Source organism: Fusarium mangiferae, assembly GCF_900044065.1.
Source record: "Fusarium mangiferae strain MRC7560 genome assembly, contig: FMAN_scaffold014, whole genome shotgun sequence".
NCBI lineage: Eukaryota > Fungi > Ascomycota > Sordariomycetes > Hypocreales > Nectriaceae > Fusarium > Fusarium mangiferae.
The window spans coordinates 250,860-272,784 of NW_024573934.1; the positions used below are offsets into that span (position 1 = coordinate 250,860).

General features: G+C 52.3%; 3 protein-coding genes across 3 annotated transcripts; 2 read left to right on the top strand and 1 right to left on the bottom strand.

Annotated features, from left to right (window-relative positions):
- Nucleotides 1–226: 226 nt before the first annotated feature.
- Nucleotides 227–2,018, top strand: FMAN_15155 (uncharacterized protein; the record flags this gene model as incomplete). The annotated part of the gene is made up of 2 exons (XM_041822502.1): nucleotides 227–1,808; nucleotides 1,861–2,018. The coding sequence occupies 2 exons, from the start codon at nucleotides 227–229 to the stop codon at nucleotides 2,016–2,018; spliced, it is 1,740 nt and encodes a 579-aa protein (XP_041688175.1).
- A 675-nt stretch (nucleotides 2,019–2,693) lies between these two features.
- On the top strand, nucleotides 2,694–3,771 carry FMAN_15154 (uncharacterized protein; the record flags this gene model as incomplete). The annotated part of the gene is made up of 2 exons (XM_041822503.1): nucleotides 2,694–2,888; nucleotides 2,944–3,771. 2 exons carry the CDS (start codon nucleotides 2,694–2,696, stop codon nucleotides 3,769–3,771), a joined length of 1,023 nt encoding a protein of 340 aa, XP_041688176.1.
- A 453-nt stretch (nucleotides 3,772–4,224) lies between these two features.
- FMAN_15153 (uncharacterized protein) lies at nucleotides 4,225–21,594 on the bottom strand (the record flags this gene model as incomplete). Its single annotated transcript, XM_041822504.1, has 3 exons — nucleotides 4,225–11,199; nucleotides 11,254–20,067; nucleotides 20,122–21,594. 3 exons carry the CDS (start codon nucleotides 21,592–21,594, stop codon nucleotides 4,225–4,227), a joined length of 17,262 nt encoding a protein of 5,753 aa, XP_041688177.1.
- Between the last annotated feature and the right edge of the window lie 331 nt (nucleotides 21,595–21,925).

Consider the following 21,925-nt stretch of genomic DNA (forward strand, 5'->3'; position numbering starts at 1 on the left):
CCAAGGTCTCGGGCTGTCAAGAGATAACAAACATGCCATTTTTCTGTATCGCTGGTAGAATGTGAATTGACACTCGGATCCTGTAATCCTCTGATCCTTGCCAGAGCCTCAGCACTCGTAAGCACTGAACGCAATTGGCTTCTGCGGCTTATATAGACTATTACATACCTACTGCGCCAACAATCTTAGTGGCACTCTCGCTAATTCCAACCCAAACACCGCCATCATGTTCTCCCCATCACCCCAAACCCTTGGCATCGTCGTCGCCGTTTTCATCCTAGCCACTCTCCTCATCCGCCGCGCCCTACTCCCCAAACCCATCCCCGGCATCGTCTACCGCGAAGCCAACGCCAAGAAGATCCTCGGCAACGCCTGGGAACTCCTACAATGGAAGAAAAAACACGGCGAAATGTTTGGCTATCTGGCCAATCTCGCTGTCGAACTCAACGAACCTGTGTTTCAGATCTTTGTGCACCCGCTTGGCAAACCATGGGTCATCGTGGCTGACAACCGCGAGGCTTTTGACATTTTGTCGAGACGGACACCGAAGGAGTTTGATCGCTCGAGGTTCTTGAGGAGTTTGTTCATGCCGCTTGTGCCCGAGTTTCACTTCCATATGCCGACTGGTGATCGGTGGAAAGCCCATCGGAAGTTGGTGGCTGATACCATGTCGCCTGCGTTTCTGGGTGGTGTCGCTGGGGCGCAGATGTGGAAGTCTACCATGAAGCTGATCGATCTTTGGAGAGTTAAAGAGCGATTGGCCAAGGGTCGGCCTTTTTCTGTATCGACGGATATTCGCAAGGCAGCTTTTGAGATCATCTGGGCTGCTACCTTTGGCTTTGACTCTGGCTCCACAAACGCTCAGACTGAGCTACTCGAGACGTTGCCAGAGTTCACCAACTTGGGCGACATGGACCATGAGGTCGAATTCCCCGTTGCATCAGATCCTCCAGTCTTCAAAGCAGGTCTTGCTCTCAACGACGCCATGAACATTGGTGTTCAATCGCTTGTACCAGGACTGCATTTGTGGTTGGCTTACAACCTAATGCCATCTCTACGTGCGGCCCGAAATCTCAAAGAAGCTGTCATCCAAGACGAGATCAAGAAAGCGATCAACAAATTCTCCAACCAGACCGATCTTAATTGGGAGGACCAGGGTAATCTGAAGCGACACATGAAGAGCGCCGTCGATATTGTTATCGCTCGAGAAATTGACAGTGCGCGAAAAGAAGGCCGTACACCCGAACTGATGAGCCGTACCGTCCAAGATGAGCTTTTCAGTTTTATGCTTGCCGGTAACGAGATCTTCACTCTGACTGCTTGGACCCTCAAGTTTCTCACTACACATCAGAATGTCCAGAAGAAGGTCCGCGATGAACTCAGGGAAGAGTGCAGCGCCGCTGTTGAGAGAGGCGATGCACCCACTGTTGCAGAGATCATGTCGGCTCGACTACCCTATTTCGAGGCCATGATTGAAGAGTCTACGCGATGTGGTTCAGTCACCCAGACCAACATCCGCACGACGATGCAAGAGGTCAATATTCTGGGTCACATGGTTCCCAAGCATACAGAGATTCTCATGTTGAACAATGGACCTGGAAGTTTCATGCCTCCACTATCCGTTGACGAAGAGAAGAGATCAGAGAGCTCAAAGGGAACGGCTGGTAAGATCGGACAATGGAACGTCAAGGGCATGAGAGACTTTGATCCAGAGCGATGGCTCGTCAAAGATGAAGAAGGACGATTGACGTTTAATCCTAATGCTGGACCGCGACATTCATTCGGTGCCGGTCCCAGGGCCTGTTTCGGTAAGTTTAGTGTATTGATACGCTGTAATTCAGTTACTAATCGATGTTATAGGTCGTAAGTGGGCTGCGCTGGAGGTCAAGATCATGATGGCGCTGATTGTTTGGCACTTCAACCTGGAGCCGACGCCCAAGCCGCTGTCGAGCTTTAAGCCTTTCCCTGGTGTCGCGCATCGGCCGGAGATGATATACTTGCGTTTATCGAATGTTTAGAAGGGCAAATTGGTATATATGATGTAGTGCTGCGAAAGAATATTAAAGATCATGGCAATTACAATCATGTTGAATTCAAAAATATTGTTACAGTGACGTGACGACCTTGGGTAGAATTAGGCTCGCATCCTCAGCGGGGTTCAACTGCTGTGTAGTGCCCCATTACAGTGAGTTTAGGCCATTTCATGTCCGTTCCTCAGTGGGTGGTGTTCAGGGACCGTCAGTACCTTAGTGAAATCTGGGTTCAGCATCTACGATAACAGCAACAAGACATAGTGACTTAGATACCGCACCCAAGACCGCAGCATTCAAATAAGTCGTGTGTTTTTGTTGGGCTATCACCTGTTAACTGGCCTCTCATTGCTTTGATTGCTTATAGGCTGGATCGATATCAATGGTCTGTAGCGGACAAGACCAACACCAATCGCAATCTCCCCTACGATCGATCCTGATCCTGCAATCCCGACGTCAGATCCTCCCGGCCTTAGAGTGCCCCAATTGCAACTCATAGTGAGTGTATGCCCCGCAGCCGGGACTCAATTGCGCCGCTGATCTTCAGAACTTGTAAGGCAATATGACAATAGCTGCACCAAGACGTATCATTCCCCTCAGTCATTTTCACACGTCAGTATCACAACTTCTGCCTCAATTAGCTTACGTCGGTTGAGCATCATTATGGCGCTCGGCTTGGGCAAGGTGAAAACATTGGGACTCAGTGTCCTGATCTTTGCGATTCTGGTCGCTGCATTTGACAAGACAGATGACGCCAGACACGGCTTCCAACTTCAAATTACAGGCGCGCGAATATTGGGGTTATTGATTGTCATATTCGCCGTATCAAACTTCAAGTCGATGCCGTTCGTTTGGACAGTAGGTCACCCATTTTGTCCTCTTACTACTGGTCACACGCTGACAAGACGAGCAGCTTCGCGTTCTGTACACAATCTCATATCACACAGTCCTCCGCAAATCACCACAGTTGGGCCCCAAAGCGCTCTTCAAGCCTATCATCGCCACGACTTCTACGTCCCTCCTCGAAGTCGATTACTATCTTCACAAGTCCAACTCGACATACTTCGCCGACCTTGATGTTTGTCGTGCGCATTTAATCGCTTACCTCTTCAGACATGGCTTCCATCGATTATCCAATAACACCACGCTTGGGATTGTTCTTGACCCAAAGACTGGTGCACCGATGGGCGGAAGACTCGGGATAAATCTAGGTGCTGTCGAAACCTGCTTCCGACGTGAAATCACAGCGTTTAAGCAGGTTGAGATGTGGAGTTATGTCTTGACCTGGGATCGGAAGTGGTTATACATCGTCACGCATTTCGTGCCAAAGGGTACAGCGCTTCCGACAGAGTGGCTTGATCCACGGTTTGCGAGAACAGCGACACGGCCGCTGCTTGAAGAGTCTGACCCTTTCAGTAAGAAGATATACGCAACTGCTCTGAGTAAGTATGTTTTCAAGTTGAAGCGTCTAACGGTGCCGCCATCGACTGTGCTGGAGGAGGCTGGTCTGTTGCCGACAAGGCCGGGAGGATGGGCGATTGGCGAGCAGGGCCTGGAGGCAGTGGAGCAGGAAGTTTCGAATATCGGTATTTGTAAGAATGGCGAGTGGGATTGGAGACGGGTTGAAGTTCAAAGGCGTAGGGGAATTGAGTTGATCAGTAAGCCGAACCATCTTGACTTGATCCACGATGGCTTCGATGGCGGTAGTGATGGAGCAATTGGACGTTTTAGCCCAGGATAGATAACCACTCTAATGACATGTCTATTCATCCTCAAATTGACCGAAACACTAATAGAGAATAAATTACCTGATAATGGAAAATGCACATGCCAACTGCCGTCAGACATGCAAACAGTAATGGGCTCATGGCAGGCCATCTTTGTGTTGGTAAACACAGTGGAGACCCTAGCTTCAGTGGCTTAGCTCTCAGAACCACCCGTAGCGCGCCGGGCTGTTCATGGTTTTAGGGCAGAGAGCTGCTGGAACATCCGAAGCTGCAGCAAGGCACCGACAAAGATGGACATGGAATGCCTGACGTGTATGATTCAACAGAAATAAAGAAAGTTTCTATGAAAGAATGGTCAATCTAATTTTCTAACTCAAGAAATAGCATCAAAGCCAACTCGAAACTCCAAACTCCAGCATCAATATTCTCAAAACAACTAACGCTAGGAAAATTATGCTTTATCAATCTCAAGCCTGGATGCTCTTCAACACCTCACAAAGATCCTCCATCAATCCCTCCACAACCTCCGACGGAATAACATCCTCCGAGTATCCCGCCACAATGCTCATCTCACTACCCTTGGGCTCAACTGTGACCCAAACATCCGTGACATTAGGCGGCACAACAGTGTAGTCAACACTACACTCAGCACCATGCATGCCAAAGCTCTTCTGAGCCTCAGGCAGATTCTGGTACTGCAGAATAGAAGAGAAACGAGGCACGTCTATAGAAGTCGGCCAGTTTGTGCACTGTCGGAAGATGGTCTCCCAGCCGAGATGTTCATGAGGTAAAGCCGAGATGTGCTGCTGATGGACTTGTTGAAGAATGGTAGCTTGGGGTTGAGCGGTGTTGACGCGGATTGGGATGAGGTTGACGCATGGACCGTTGACCTTTTCGATGTCGTCGATTGGTAGAGAGCGACCTGATACGAGGTGTGCGAAGACAACGTCGGATGTTCCGGTTGCTTTGGCGAGGACCATTGCCCAAGCGGCCTTGAGGTACGATGACACCGTGAGTCCTGACCCTTCAACCTTTGGCGATGGCACCGTCTTGACGATATAAGAGCCAGTCATAGCCTTGCTTGTTTGCGAAACACCAAGGAGACCAGTCATACTCGAGCCTTCCAGCAAATCGCCCCAGAACTTCATCGCGGGCTTGGCATCGATCCCCTTCAAAGCATCAGTGTAATACGACATCTGTCGCGGCGCTTCAACCTCAACATCAGCTTCACCCCACGCCTGAAGCTGCTGGAAGAAAATCGGCAGCGACATGCCATCGTACTGCGCGTGGGAGATCCTAATCACAAGACTGTCCTTTTGCTCGCCTTGAACGAACCATGTCTTGAAGGGGGGCTCGTGAAGCTCAAGGTGTTTCTTCTGATCTTCCTGGATGAGAGATTTGCAGAAGGTGGATAGGTCGGTGGAGGCGATGCGTTCTTCGAAGGGAACGCTGAACGTGTTGAGGATGGCTTGATAGGACTTTCCGTCGTGTTGGGTGAAGACTGCTCGGAGGATTTCGTTCTTGTCAACTGTGGTTTGGAGCGCTGTGTGGACGCGCTGCTTGTCGACCTTTTGGTTGTATGTAACCGTCGCGTGCATGAGCCATCGACCCTGTGTATGTTCATGAAGGACAAGAGACTGGAACTCGGTTGTTTCAAGGATCCTTTCAACGCCGAAGGTGCTGGGAAGGGAAGCTTTGATTGCCTCTTGCGTTGACTGTTCGATTGCCTCAATATGATGGCTTGTTGCGTCGTGTAAGTGCGTAGCTTGCTCGAGATGTGCAGCAAGTTCTCTCAAGACTGGGCTCTGGAAGATCTGAGCGACGGTCATCTCGAGATCAACTGCTCTAGCAGCTGCGACGAGCTGAATGGCAGCAAGTGAATCTCCGTTGAGATGAAAGAAGTTGTCGCTTGCGCCGATTGACTCCACAGGTCGTCGGAGCACCTGGCTCCAAAGATGCTGGAGCTTCTTCTCCATGTCTGTCGCGACAGGAGCCGATTGAGCGCCTCTCGTAAGGCGATACTCCTCCAATTTACCACCATCCATATCCTCCAGCACAGCAGTAATTGCCCGGCGGTCAAGCTTGCCTGATGAGTTCACCGGCAACTTACCCATAGGAATAAGGAAATCGGGAATCATGTACTGAGGCAACACCTCAGCGAGCTTGAAACGAATCTCCTCAGAAGCTTTTCGCAGCGTCTCTGAGGGAGCCAATACTCCATCTCCAACCTCTTCTCCAACTTCCACCGCTACTGCGATTGTCGGTCTATCCTCCCTCTTAACAAACACAGCCGCAGCTGATCTGATGTCCTCCGATGATTGTACCACTGAGTACTCAATCTCTCCCAACTCAATTCTCTGACCGCGAATCTTGACCTGTGTATCCCGACGACCGAGATTGGTGTATGTGCCATCGTCGTTCTGCTGAACCAAGTCGCCAGTGCGGTACATGCGATGTCCGCTGCCCAAGCCGTAACGCGCTGTAAAGCCAGGGTCTGTGATGAACGCGCCATCTGTTTTGGCTGCATCGTTCAGATAGCCCTGCGAGACCTGAGGACCTTCAATGAGAAGTTCACCCGGGGCGCCGATTGAGCAGAGTTTGTTGTAGTCATCGGGATCAACGACCCAAACACGACAGCTTGGTAGAGGAGAGCCGAGTATGTTGGCCTGCTTCCTGTCCGTGAATGGAGTCGCTGACACGATTGCGTAGATGGAGCATTCGGTTGGGCCGTATCCACCAAGAATGTCTGCGTGGTGGTCCATCCACAAGTCGAGAACTGATGGCTTGACAGGTTCACCAAGCAAGACGACCGTGTTGATGTTCGGTAGCTGCGACGGCTTGAGAAGCTCAGCAACCGTGGGTGTGATAGACAGGAAGTTGACAGCCCTTTCAATGATGAAATGCTGCAGATCACTCATCCTCGCATCTTCAGAGGGCACGCAGACACATCCTCCAGCAGACAGCGTGGTGAAGATCTCTTGGATAGTAGCATCAAAGGTATGTGCTGCGAATTGAAGCACTCGTGACATCTTGGTGAGACCAAAGACCTTCTTTTGACTGTCCAGGCTAGACGAGATACCGGCATGAGTAAGAACCACGCCCTTTGGTGTACCTGTGCTTCCGGAGGTATACACGATCCAGGCTGGTTGATTGACATTGATCTCGGTGACGCGAGTATACCATTTGTCTGGGATGCCAACATCACTGAAAGAGACCCTCTTGCGCAGCGACTCATCAACAGTGAACATCGTCAAGCCCAAGCCATCCAGTCGCTCAGTCTGCTTCTGATCAGCTAGTACAACGCTGACCTTCGCATCATCGACAATGAGTTTAATACGTCCAAGGGGGAGTTGGACTCCTAGTGAAACGACGACACCGCCGGCGCGTAAGATGGCGAGCATTGAAACAGCAGCCCATTGGGACTTATCCATGCAGACGCCAACGCTGGTGCCGTGACGAACACCAAGACTAACGAGATGGTCAGAGAGTTTTCCAGAGAGATGCTTGAGTTGCTTATAGGTGAGCGTGCCGTCCCATGCGCTTATGGCTGTTGCGTCGGGTTGGTGGGATACCATGTCGAAAATGAGGTCGTGAACGCAACGATCGACGCTGGGGATGGGGCCGCTGTTGATAGAGAGAATGCGATCCAGGTCTTGAGGACTCAGAGTGTCCATGTCGGAGAGCTTTGTGCCTTCGGGTGCACTCTCAGCTTGCTCCAGTTGACTGGCGATATGAGCAAAGGACTGCAACATGTGCTGCATCTGGGCAGTTGAAATAACAGCGTCGTCGAATCGGGACTCGATTGAGATGCCCTTTGACCCGATGCTGCACTCTACGGTAAGCGCGTAGTCATCGAATTGCTCAGACATGTCCTGTCGGTGCACAAGACCAGGGAAATCGGCTGATGCATCGTCGCTCTCTGCAGCAGGCTGAACGGCAAAGAGGTGCTGCATGTCAAGCGCAGCGGCTGCGTCGGGGACAAGCTCTGCGATGCGCTGTAGGCCAGTGTGCTCGAAGGGAATCATTTCTGTCGCCTGCTGCTGCACCTCTTGAAGGAAATCTCGAGCATTGGTGGATGAATTGATGCGCATCCTCACAGGCACAGTTGTGATGGTTGGCGCCAGCATCTCAGTAATCCCATGCACAGGCGCATTTCTTCCCGACAGCGTGACTGCAAAAACAACATCATTACTACCGGAATACCGCGCAATCATGAGCGCCCAAGCAGCACGCAACAGATTTGACGGCGAAACCTCAGACTTTCCATTTCTCACAAAGTCAAGACTCTGCACGAGTTTCTGTCGCGGCTGAGGCTGGTATCGCACGGAGGGCAGAGCAGGGAATGCAGTCGGGTTACCCTGAAGCTGCTCACGCCAATAGCCCGCTGCTTGCGTAGCATCGGCTTGGCCTAGATAGGCGATGAATGGCGTGTATGGTGCTGAGAGCGGTGTTGCGTCATGCCAGTACATGTTGGAGACTTGGCGATACATCATTGTCAAGCTCCAGCCGTCGTACACGCTGTGGTGAGCTGTCCAGACGAGAAGACGTTCACCATTAGGCTCGATGATACCGAAGCGCATGAGAGGTTTGCCTTCGGTCATGCTCAATGCACTATCGCGGTCGATGTATTCTTCGAGCGAAGAAGCAGTGTGCCACTCAAGTGGTTCGTTGACAACAACTTGTACCGAACCAGAGGCAAGACCCAGTAGGATACGGGTTCGCAAAACAGGCGCCGCTTCAGCCATCTTCTGCCAAGCAGCCTGCAGTCTCGCCACATTGATCTCATCACTCAAAGAAAAGATTCTTCGACTGGTATACGCCGTCGGTTGCCGAGCAGTCGCAATCAGCAATCCTTCTTGAAGTGGCGTGCAAGGATAAACATCCTCAATCTGCTCGGCCATGACTCCGCACCGCTCCGCAATGTCGGCACGGAGACCCACTTCTTTCTCGGAGCCGTGTTCGGGCCAGAGAGAAAATGGCGCCGGGATTGACGCCAGCGATGATTGGTCGTGGCCCTCAGCCATTCGTGAGTCAAGAATGCTGGCGAGTTCAGAAAGACGAGGGTGTTCGAAGATGTCGGCGACGCGGAGGAGCATGTTTGTGCTGCGCGATGCCTCGACGAGTCGCATCGCGGTGATGGAGTCGCCGCCGAGATGGAAGAAGCTGTCTTTGGCTCCGACGGTGTTGGCTGGTCTTCCGAGAACGCTGGCCCAGAGCTGTTGGAGCTGTCGTTCGGTCTCGGTAGATACATCTGCTTTAGCTGCTGCATTGGGGCGGTAAATGTCTAGCTCTTCTGGCTTCATACCCTTCAGGAACAAGTCAATTGCTCGACGATCAAGTTTTCCTGAAGAGTTGAGAGGCAATCGCGACATGGGGATGAAGATATCCGGGACCATGTATCGCGGCAGAACAGAAATGAGATGGCCTCGAACTTCCTCGAATGACTCTCGCATGGTGATGGTAGGCTCCAGTAAATCAGCCTGCGACAAGCCCTGTAGATTATTATCCACAGCGCTATTCTCCCCGCCATCGGCAATTTCTAGCGCTACAGCCAGCACTGAAGATTGACCAGCAGGACCATCGAGAAGCATAACAGTGGCTTGAGAGATCTCAGGCGCTGAGCGCACAACCCAGTATTCAATCTCGCCAAATTCAACACGTTGGCCACGGATCTTGATCTGTGTGTCTCTACGTCCAAGGGTTGTGTACGACCCGTCGCTGTTCTGTCGGACAAGATCGCCTGTTCGGTACATCCTTCTTCCAGGCTGAAGACCATGATGCTTGGTGAAGTCAAGGTCAATCAGGAATGATTTCGCCGTCTTGACTTCGTCGCCGAGATACCCGCGTGCCAAGAGTGGTCCCTCGATAAGTAACTCACCAGGAGCACCGATGGGCACAAGGCGGTTGAAGTCCTTTGGATCGACGACCCAGAAGCAGCTGGCGAGTGGGACACCCAGCACGGGAACTTGGCTGATGTGCCTCATGGGTCTCGGGGAAACGGTTGCGTAAATGGAACATTCTGAGGGTGCATATGACTCCAACACGATAGCTTGGTCTTTCCACAGGTCCATGACTGCTGGCTTGACGGGCTCTCCCATGAGGATAACTGTTTTGACGAGAGGGAGCTGCGCGGGGTCCAACAGGCCTGCGACTGTCGAGGTGAGAGATAAGAAGTTGACCTCTGCTTTGGCGATGAAGGCCTGTAAGTGGTTGATGCGCTCGTCTTCGGAGGGAATACAAGTACATCCGCCCTGACAGAGCGTTGTGAACACCTCTTGAATGGTGACGTCAAAGGTATGTGACGCGAATTGAAGAACCCTTGATCCATCGCGCACACCGAACGCGTCGCCGTGGGAGCGGATGCTAGAGCATAGAGCTGAGTGCTGAAGAACGACACCCTTGGGTGTTCCTGTACTTCCGGACGTGTAGACTACCCAAGCGGCGTTGTCGGTGGTGACGGTAGAGCAGACTGCTGAGCTAGGCTTGAGCGTTTCTTGAAGTGCGGCGTCGACTTTGATTAGACGAGGACCTGTTTCTGCAAGACGCTCGAGTTGTTTGTCGTCGACTAGGATGATTGGGGCCTTGGTATCGGTGATGATAGTCTGTACTCGGGGCAACGGCTGCTGCACGCCCATGGGTAGCACAACACCACCTGCTTTGAGCACAGCCAACATCGCAACTACAGCCCAGCGGGACTTATCCATGCATATACCAACCGTGATTTCTGGTCCGACACCAAGATCCATGAGAAAACCGGCGAGATTGCCAGCGGCGACTTCCAGCTCTCGGAAGGTCATGACGCCGTCCCATGCGTAGACGGCCATCCCATCTGGTCGACGCTCGTAAACCTCGTAGAATAAAGCGTGGATGGTTGAAGCCACGGGAGCTGGGACATCTCTGTTCTTAGCGACGATAGCGTGCTTCTCCTCCGTTGGGACGAGGTCCAGATCAGCGAGGGTGGAAGTTGTGTGCTGGCTGAGGACTTGGAGGACATGCTTGAGCTGGTTGAGCAGACGCTGCGCGACTTCGTGGCTTGAGACACCGGGGATGTATTGAAGAACCAGATCGAGACTATGGTCGTTCTCCAGGATGCTCAGGTTGAAGTCGTACTCCGTTGATTCATCGGCCGATGCACGCTCAAGCTTGATAGAGTTGTTCTCTGTCGTACCGTCCATGTTTAGTACGCGAGTGTATGAAACGGTGGTGTTGAAGAGCGTTTGCTGTTGCGTTCCTTGGAGAGAGTGTTGGATTGAGGCTAGAGAAGCGCGCTGGTGATCAAAGCCTTTGAAGAACCGGTCTTGGATCTGTCGGATAACATCAACAGTCGTGGAGGTGTAGTCCAGTTGAACATAACAGATCATCATGTTGATCATAGGTCCCACGAGTCTTTCAACACCCTCGATGGGAATGTCACGACCGCTGGAAAGATAGCCAAAGCAGATCTGGTTCAATTCCACACGTGAGGCTAATACCAAAGCCCAAGCTAATTGAGCTACGTTCGCAGCAGTGACGTTGTAGTTGCGACACATGTCGCGAAGGACGGAGACATCGGAGATGTGAGCTGTGACGGCATGGCCTGTTTCCATCTCGGAGGTGTCGTGGTGTTGCTGGCCGAGTTGGAGATGGCATGGCTCGGCAGACTCGAGAAGATCTTTCCAGTACTGAAGATCTTCTTGTTCGGATTGTCGGTGTTGCTCGAGGAAGGAGACGTAGCTGCTGTAGTTCGAGCTGCGAGATAGAGAGATTGATGTCTTCTTGGGGGAAAGAGACTCGTAGGCCTCAAGTAGGTCGTTCACGAGGAGCTGGACGGAAGAAGCATCAACGAGAGCGTGGCTGATCTCGAAATGACCGAAGACATGTCCATCGACGGTAGGAATGATAAGGAAGCGGTGCGAAGGACGGCCAATGGGGTCATGAAGTAGGGCGTGGTGTTTGATGAAGCGCTGGACTTCTTCATCGCTGGAACAAGGCTCGATGGTCTGAATGTCAGCTTCCAAAGCCTTGAGAACGACCTGGTAGAAGCGGTCGTGGTGCGACAATGCGCCAGTGAAGATGGTTCGCATGATGGAATGCTGTCCGACGACCTGTTGCCAGGCATTTGCAAGTCGTGAAATGTCGACGGGTGAAGATGGATCGGCAGGGAGAATGCGGCAGGTCTGCTTGAGACGGTATCGAGATGGGGCTCTGAGTTGACTGAGAAGAATACCTTGTTGAATGGGCGAACAAGGAAGAACGTTCTCGACATTGGCCCACGAGAGGGAACCTGGCGTGAGACAGTGCTGATACAGCGTGTCAAGGTCGTCGTTGGTTAGTTGAGCGAGAGGGAAGTCACTGATCGTGCACATCGGCTCAGCGGCAGCAAGCTCCTGAACACCCTGCGCGATAGCACGAGCATACTCCCCAAGCCAGTCACGAATGGCCTGACTCTTGGGACTATGGCGAGGATATCCAACCACGAGATGAGTCTTGCCCGCATCGTCAATTGACACTTCAATGCTGAGAACAGCATGTTGACGGACTTTCCCACCAACAGAAGCATCAAGTTGACCTACAGATTGATGAAGCTTGTCGAGAGTTAGAAGACCGTCTGAGCGCTGAAGTTGCTGGAATTGACCGTGGTAATTGAAGAGGACTTCAATAGGTCTAGAGCGATGGGCTGCAAAGTCGAGGACTTCACGGCCGGAGTTGAGTTTGCGAACATCCTTGACTTGGCGAAGGGTGGAGATGAAGTTGGTATCGTCGGAGATGTTAAGAGGCGTGACGGTTGTGATCCATCCCACTGTGTCAGAGAGATCGTAGTTGATGTCCAGAGCTTGAGTATCGCGACCGTGGCCTTCGATGAAGATCGATGGACCGGTACGGTCGGTGAAAGAGTGGAGGAAAGATGTTGATAGGGCAGCGAGGAGGATATCTGCGACACCAGATCGTAAAGGCTCGTTGGCGGGACCCAGAAGTTGACAAGTAACTTGCTCATCCAATTGAACAATCTCAAAAACCTGATCTTCTGTGATGTACTCGCCCGGCTGAAGACCCCAGTAAGACCAAGAAGACGTAGTGTCCGCATCAGCAACATGATCGATTGGTTTGGCTTGCTGGAGCACGGCGTTGCTCCATGTCGGGAATGGAAGAGACTGCGACGTAACCATGGAACCACTCTGGAGACTCTGCTCCAAGTCCTTGGCGATGATTCGCCATGACATGAGGTCAATGACGAGATGATGAGCGGTCAGGAAGAGCAGCTGGCGATCTGGCGTTTGGATGAGCTCAGTTGCAAAGACAGGGCCGTGTTCGAGATTGAGGGTGCTCTGTGACTCGAGCATGATCGCTTGCACGGCGGTATTATCGGCGGCGTCGTGAGACTTGAACCTGTATGAACCTGGGACGTGTTTCTCAATCCACTGCTGGTATCCATGCTCTTGAGATACGAAGCGTGAGCGGAGCATAGCGTGCTTTGTCACAACAGCCTCAATAGCCTTAGCGACGGTCTCCTCCCTGATGCCCTCAGATTGAAGACGGAAGCAAACACTCTGATTGAACCGATAAGATCCCTCAGAGTTGAGTCCAGCGGGAGCAATGTCCTCAAAGAACATCTTCTGAGCAGGCGACAGCTCAAAAGGACCATCTGGGATCTCAGCGGAGAACACCTCACCATCACTAGCCTTGACACGTGTCTCAAGGTCAGATATAGCAGGGCTCTGAAGAATGTCGCGAACAGTAACAACCAGTCCGATCTCTCGGCACGCAGAGACGACTTGCATAGCAGTGATGGAGTCACCACCCAGCGACATGAAGGACCGTCTGTAGCTGACGTTGGGGACGTTGAGAACTGAGCCCCAGATCTGGCGAAGCTTCTGTTCGGTGGGTGTGACGTTGAGAGAAGCCTCTTCGGCAGCGCTTTCGAGCTCAGAGTATGAGGCTAGCTCTGTTGGGCCGAGACTGCTGATCCACTCGGTGACAGCTCGGCGATCAGCTTTGCCGGAGGAGTTGATGGGGAGGGTGGTCATTGGGATCCAAAGACGAGGAATCATGTAGTCGGGGATGTGTTGGGACAGATACATCTGGATCTCGGATGCGAGTAGTAGTGCAGCTGTTGTTTCGATTCCGTCACGGCCTGCGATGCCGTTGTACGCTGTTTCATCATGCGCAGCTTTATCATCATGGGGAACGCTGAATGCTGTGACGAGTTGACCATCGCTGGATCCTCTGGTAGTAAAGACGACACAGGCGCGAATGCCAGAGGAATGACGTGAGATGTGATACTCGATCTCGCCGACTTCAACACGCTTGCCGCGGATCTTGATCTGTTGGTCACGTCGGCCCAAGTTGGAGTATGTACCATCGTCGTTTTGTCGCACCAAGTCACCGGCGCGATACATACGACGACCCGTAGACTCAATACCAAGATGGGCAAGGAAAGCAGGATCTGTGATGAAAGAATTGGCGGTCTTGGTGGCGTCGTTGAGATACTCGCGTGCAAGGTGAGGGCCTTCAATGAGGAGTTCACCTGGTACACCAACAGGACACAGCTTGTTGTAGTCGCGGTAGTCAACGACCCAGAAGCGGCACGACTCTAAAGGTGTACCCAAGATCATGGCCTGGCGACGATCTGTCATTGGTTCAGGGGAGATGGCGCTTTGGATGCTGCACTCGGATGGTCCGTATGCATCCAAGCATGCAGCCTGCGGCATCCAGAGATCCAAGACTGAAGGCGTGACTGGCTCACCAATCAGGATGAGGGTCTTGACTAGCGGCATCTTGGAAGGCGACAATAGACCAGCGACTGTTGAGGTGAGGGAGACGAAGTTGACGTCCATTGACACGATGCATCCCTCCAGATCATTGAGACGCTCCTCCTCTGATGGTATACACACACAGCCTCCGTAATAAAGCGTCGTAAACGTCTCCTGTATAGTAACATCAAAAGTGTACGCAGCAAACTGCAGGACACGAGACGAAGGAACAAGGCTGAAAGCCGCACCGTGAGATCGCATACTAGTACACAGCGCATAGTGCTGCAGCACAACACCCTTCGGCACACCAGTGCTTCCAGAAGTGTACACGACCCAAGCTGCATTATCTGGCTGCACAGCGGGATTGGAGAACCCGAATTCAGCGGGGACAAGACCATCCATGAACTGGCGATCGACCTCAATGAGCTCAGAGTCAACACCAGCCAGACGAGCCTTCTGCTTCGCGTCCACGAGGATAACTGAGGCCTGTGTATCTTTGAGGATAGTCTGAAGTCGAGAGAGAGGCTGCTGGACGCCTAAGGGTAGAACGACACCGCCGGCTTTGAGGACTGCGAGCATTGACATGGCTGCCCAGATGGACTTATCCATGCAGATACCGACCATGACTTCAGGTCCAACGTTGAGATTTGTCACGAGGTGCTTGGCTAGAGTGCTAGCGGCGTGGCCGAGTTCGCGATAGGTCATTGAGCCGTCCCATGCGTGGAAGGCGACAGTGCTGGGTTGGCGGTTGGTCATTTCCTGCACGAGGAGATGGACGCAGGAGTCAAGAGACTTGGGGACTTGGCGGTTAATGGCGGTAATGAGCTGCTTATCTTCTGCGGCGACGAGATCGAGATCACCGAGGATAGAAGTAGTGTCGCTAGTGCTAAGGACCTGCACAACATGCTTGAGATGATTGAGAAGACGCTGGGCTGTCTTTGTGGAAGCGGCGCCGGGGAGGTACTGCAGTGCGATGTCGATGCCGCTCTCGGTCTCCAACATGCTGAGGTTGAAGTCATACTCGGTAGACTCATCAGCTGCGATCCTCTCCAAGCGGATGGACTGGATATTGCGCGCTCCACCGCTCAGATCGGGAGCCCTGACGTAAGAAACAGTCGTGTTGAAGAGGGATTGCTGTGAACTCGACAGCGAATGCTGAATAGTCGCCAAAGACACGCGCTGATGCTCAAAGCTATCAAGGAAGCGATCCTGTATATCCTTCATGGCATCGACACAGTTTTGGGAATGGTCCAGCGCAATGTTGCACACGATCATGTTGATCATCGGTCCAACGAGTGTATCTGCCCCGTCGATGGGAATGTCACGGCCGCTGGAGAGATAGCCGAAACAGACCTCATCGAGCTGTGTGCGGGAGGAAAGGACGAGAGCCCAGGCGAGTTGGAGGACGTTGGCGGGAGTGATGTTGTTGGATTGGCAGAGCTTCTGGAGGGCCGTCATGTCATGCATTGCGGTAGACACTGAGTGGCCCACGTCTTCCTCGGCGGTGGTGAGATCCTCGCCGAGTTGGAGCTGGCAGGGTTCAACGGTCGCAAGTCGCTTCTCCCAGTAGCGCAAGTCATCTTCCTCGGAGCCCTGTTCCAAGAACGAGATGTAAGTGCCGTAGTCAGAGCCAGAAATATTTGCAACGCCTTCATAAGCTTGTAGAAGGGTGTTGACAAGGAGTTGGACAGATGATGCGTCAACCAGAGCATGGCTGATCTCAAAGTGTCCGTAGACATGGCCATCTTCTGTTGAGATGACCAAGAAGCGATGGGACGGTCGACCAAGATGATCTTCCATCAGCGCATGGCTTGCGATGCATTCGTGCACATCCTCCTCAGAAAAGCAGGTGATAAAGCGGATGTCGGGCTCAACGGACTTGAGAACAACTTGGTAGAAACGATCGTTGAAAGGAATCATGGTGAAGATGGTGCGCATGATGGAGTGATTGCTGACGACTTGTCGCCAGGCATCCCCAAGTCTCTTGACATCAACACCATCAGAGGCGGTGGGTATGACGCGACATGTCTGTCTCAATCGGTATGTAGTAGGCGACTTCAACTGACTGATGAAGATACCCTGCTGTGTAGACGAACAAGGCAGGATATCCTCAACAGCATCCCAGGCAATGTTAGTTGGTTCAAGAATATGTTTCTTCAGCGCAACAAGGTCGGCGCTGCTCAAATGCGAAAGCGGATAGTCGCTTGCTGTAGCCGTCCGTTCTGTACTCATTAGTTCACTTACCGCGGAGGCGATAACCTCTCCATAGCGCTGTAACCATCGTCGCACGGCATTGCCCTTTGGCGTGCTACGGCTGAAACCTACACTAATACAAACACGTCCAGCTTCGACGGATACTTCGATTGTGATGGCGGCTTGTTGGCGTACTTTGTCGCCGATTGAAGTTTCGGACGGATGAAGCTTGTGGATGCTGAGAAGACCGTCTGCGCGATCCAGTTGTTGGAATTGGCCGTGGTAGTTGAAGAGGATCTCAATGTGGTTCTGGGAAGACGTCTTTGGAGTGTTGTACTTGGCTGCGAACTCGATGGCTTTGGTATCGGCGTTGAGTTTGCGGAAGTCTTTGACTTGTTGGAGGATGGGGATGAAGCCAGTGCTGGTGTCTGTGACTTTGAGAGGGGTTACGGTGGTGAACCAACCGACTGTCTCAGACACATCACCGCCGGCATCTCGACCATGACCTTCAACGTGGATAGTCGGTGCTGATCGGTCGGCAAAGACTTCCGCAAAAGACTGATGTAGAGCAGCGAGAAGAATATCCGTAACACCTGTCTGCAGCGACTCATTCGCGGGACCCAGCAATTGAGCGCTGGTGTCTGCGCCGATAGCTAGAGTTTCAACGATCTGGTCTTCGCGAACAAAGGAGCCAGGCTCGAGGTTCCAGTAAGACCAGGACCCGACGTCGCTCTCCTCAGGCACCACAACAGCCTTGGCCTGGTTCATAAGAGCCTTGGACCAAGTAGGGAAGGGCAGCGACAGAGAAGGCTGCAGTGTCTCAAAGCGCAGGAAATGCTCCAGATCAGCTGCGAGGATTCTCCAAGACATGAGATCAATTACAAGATGGTGCGCAGTCAGATTGACCAGCTGAGCCTCTTCCATTTCGAAGACATCAACAGCGAAAACAGGTCCGTACTCAAGATCCAAGGACCCTTGTGAGTGACGTATAATATCCTCTGTCGCAGCATCGTCGGCCGCCTTGTGCGTCTGGAACCGGTAAGATCCCATGATCTGCTTCTCGACGCGCTGTTGCCAGCCCTGGCTGACTTGATCACTCTGGAAGCGCGCACGAAGCATAGCATACTTGGTGACAATGGCCTCGATCGCACGAGCGACAGTATTAGCCGCAACATCCTGAGGAATGCGGAAGCAGACGCTCTGGTTGAAGCGATGAGGTCCATCTGCTCGAAGACCCGAGGGCGCAATGTCTTGGAAGAACATCTTCTGCGCGGGTGAGAGACCAAATGGCTCATCGGGGATCTCGATGGGCAGTTGCTCGTCGCCCATCTTGTCGCTTGCCTCTTTGACTCGGAGCGCAAGCTCGGAAATAGCTGGGCTCTGCAGGATTTGTCGCACGGTTACGATGAGGCCTTGCTTGCGACAGGCTGAAACAACCTGCATTGCTGTGATGGAGTCACCGCCGAGAGAGAGGAATGAACGACGGTAGCTGATGTGGTTTATGGGCTTGTTCAGGACGTTACTCCAGATCTCGCGCAGCTGTCGCTCCGTGGATGATACGTGAAGACCATCTTCGACTTGGTGCTCGAGGTCAGAGTAGGCAGAGAGGTCCAGGTTCTTGATCCACTCGGAAATGCGACGTCGATCAGCTTTGCCGGATGAGTTGATAGGCAAGCTGGCCATGGGAATCCATAGTCGAGGGATCATGTAATCAGGAACATACTGAGACAGGTAAAGCTGGACCTCAGAAGCGACGAGCATAGCAGCTGGTTTGTCTACAGCGTTCTCTCCATCCAGCGCTGCACCGCTATACGCAGCACCATCGCTGGGAAGACTGAACGCAGCGACAAGCTGACCGTGGACATACAGAACAACAGCCTGGATAGAGGAAGGGTGACGGGTGATGTGATACTCAATCTCATCAACCTCGACTCTCTGTCCACGGATCTTGATCTGCGTATCCTGTCGGCCTAGCGTCGTGTAAGACCCATCATCATTCTGCCTCACCAAATCACCCGTCTTATACATCCGTCTATTCCTCCCAAGGTCATACTTGCCCACAAACTCGGGATCGACAATGAACGACTTGTTCGTCTTGACCTCATCGTTCAAATACCCCCTCGCAAGAAGCGGGCCTTCGATGAGGAGTTCTCCCGGCGCGCCAATTGGACACAGACGATTATAGTTCTTGGGATCAACGACCCAGAAACAACTCGCGAGCGGGATGCCGAGAACAGAGACCTGAGAGATGTGCTTCATTGGTTGGGGGGATACAGTAGCGTAGATACTACACTCAGATGGGGCGTAGGATTCGAGAACGGAGGCTTGGTCTTTCCAGAGATCGAGAACAGCGGGCTTGACGGGTTCGCCCATGAGGATCACGGTCTTGATCAATGGAAGTTGGGAGGGGTCGAGAAGACCGGCGACGGTGGACGTCAGCGATAGGAAGTCCACTTTGGCGGAGGAGATGAAGGCTTGGAGACGGTTGACGCGATCATCTTCTGATGGCACGCAGACGCAGCCTCCCATACACAACGTCGTAAAGACCTCTTGGATCGTCACGTCAAACGTATGAGAAGCGAATTGAAGTACGCGCGCACCCTTGACGCCAAAGGCAGTTCCATGCGATGTTATGCTCGTGCAAAGCGCAGAGTGTTGCAAGACGACTCCCTTTGGTGTACCTGTGCTACCGGACGTGTACACGACCCAAGCAGCGTTGTCTGTAGAAACAGTGGCACAAGCCGAGCGAGAAGCTGAGGGGAGGGTTTGGAAAAGGGCTTCATTGACCTCGATGAGTTGTTGGGGACCTAGGTCCTTGAGGCGATTGAGCTGAGCGTTGTCAACGAGGATGATGGGGGCTTTTGTGTCGGAGAGGATAGTTTGGAGACGAGAAAGTGGTTGATCTGCGCCGAGGGGGAGAACGATTCCACCGGACTTTAGAACAGCGAGCATAGAGACAGTCGCCCACCGCGACTTGTCCATACAAATGCCTACCATAACCTCCGGTCCAATGTTCATCTTCATAAGGTGTTCTGCAAGACTACTTGCCGCAGCATCAAGTTCTCGGTACGTCATGGTTCCATCCCAGGCACACACCGCCATGGCATCAGGCTGACGGTCTGTAACCTCTTGAACGAGGGTGTGTATACATGAAGCAACGGGCTTTCGGCCTTCACCATTGACGTCACGCAGATGCTGGGCGTCTTTGGAGGAGATGCCGTCGAAGGAATTGACTTGAGCAGATGGGTTGGCGATGATGAAGCGGATTGCTTCGAGGAAGCAGTTTAGCATCTTGGCTGCGTCTGCTTGGGAGGTCGTTGATGTCCAGATGTCGTAGTCAACTGCGATGCCACCTTCGCCGATCTCGACATTGATGGAGTGATCATACTGCCTCGTGTTAGCATCTTGCTGCGGAATGAAGTATCGGCGTAGGGGACTTACATCTGTAGGGCTGACTCCTCGTAAGAAGCTCATCTCAAGCTCTTTGTGCCCAGTAGACTTGGGCTTCCACTCCTTTCGGAACGAAAGAATTGAGTTTCCCCATTTGTGGCTCGTAGGAAGCTTAGCTCCCTTTGCCATCAACGGGACCTTGTCGTGTGCCATTCCTCGGAAGACGTCGTCTGTCACAGTCTTGAGCATGTCCAGGACTGTAGGGTCATCTTTGAACTTGACCCGCAGTAATAGACTGCTGATGAACAGGCCGATCGCTCCATCAATTCCAGGCAGATCCGTCTGTCTACCAGAATTGACGTAGGAAAAGGTAACGTCGTCTTTCATGGCAAAGAGACGAAGAACGATACTCCAAGCGACTTGACAGACACTTACGAGGGTAACGCCGTAAGCATCGCAGAAGCGACGAGCTTCGTCAGCAGGAATGTCAACACGATCTTGAAGCGTGTGAAGGCCGGCTTTTGGCTTGTTACCGCTTGCAAGATACGTCTCCTCAGCATCACGTAGGTAATTCTGCCAGTAATCCGCAATGCGCTCAACGTCTTGGAAGCTCTCCTCCTCCATGCGCACAAAGTCTGTGTAAGGCATGGCTTTTGTGTCGGGAAGTTGGTTCTCATATGCTGCGCAGAGGTCGTAGAGGAGAACATCTGCAGAGCGGCCGTCAATGACGGCGTGTGAGACTTCAAGTCTCAGGATGAGTTCTGAGGAGGATGCGGCGTAGATGTACATGTGATGGGGAACACTTCCGCTCTCAAAAGCGTTCAGCATTCCGTCGGCTTTGACTTGGGCTTCGTCATGGAGGATGGTGACTTTGGGGTTGACTTCTGTCCAGACAACTTGATCAAACGTTGACTGACGAGTCTCACTCTCGAGAAATGTAGTTCGCAGACTTGAATGGCGCGCAACAATGCGAGGCCAAGCGTTTGCGATATGTGAAGCGGTCAAAGAATCTGGTACGCTTGACTTGATACTGAGAATGAATCGGCACTGGTAGGCAGCCGGGTTAACAGCCTGACTGATAAGGATACGATTCTGCATAGACGAGCAAGGACCGATACTCTCGATCTGCCTCGCAGGATCCTGAGCAAGTTGCTTCAACCGCGCATCGGGAACAGTATCAGTGCTATCAGACCCCGTAGCAGAAGCAGCATCATCAGAGCTTGATGAAGACGTGCTCGTATCACTGTTCCCAATGCGATCATTGAGGATGAGATTGTGTGGATTGCTCTCATGCTTGGAGATGATGCGTTCAACAAGCTCAGCAAGCGTCTTGCACTGCACCGTATCCACGATATCAATGTGAATACCACGCAGACGACATTTACTAAGGAACTGAACGGCCGAGAGGGAGTCTCCACCCTGCACGAGGAATGATTGGTCGAGGTTCAACTCCTCGGTGCTGATGTGCAGCGCATTGGCGAGTTCAAGGTGCAGAATATCCTGCATAACGTCGGTGTGAGCCATTGTGCTGCAGTGCAAAGAATGAAAACTATTGGGGGAAGGGTATATTGGGTATAATGATTGCGTTTACGAAAACTACATTGCTTGAGAATCATGTTCAACTATATGATGCTGTAACGTGCATGATAAGCGAGTGCTCCAGACAAGCGAGTGCTCCACCAATCTACACGTGAAGACTCAGAAAGAGAAATAAAACACCACAACATATCTGATCAATTAAAATTAATCGCTAGACTATTCCCTATTAACCTCAATTGACTCTTGACAGGTCCTTGCAGTATGCCCGGTCTTTCCGCAAATACTACATCGCCGAGGCTTTGATCCTTGTGACCTT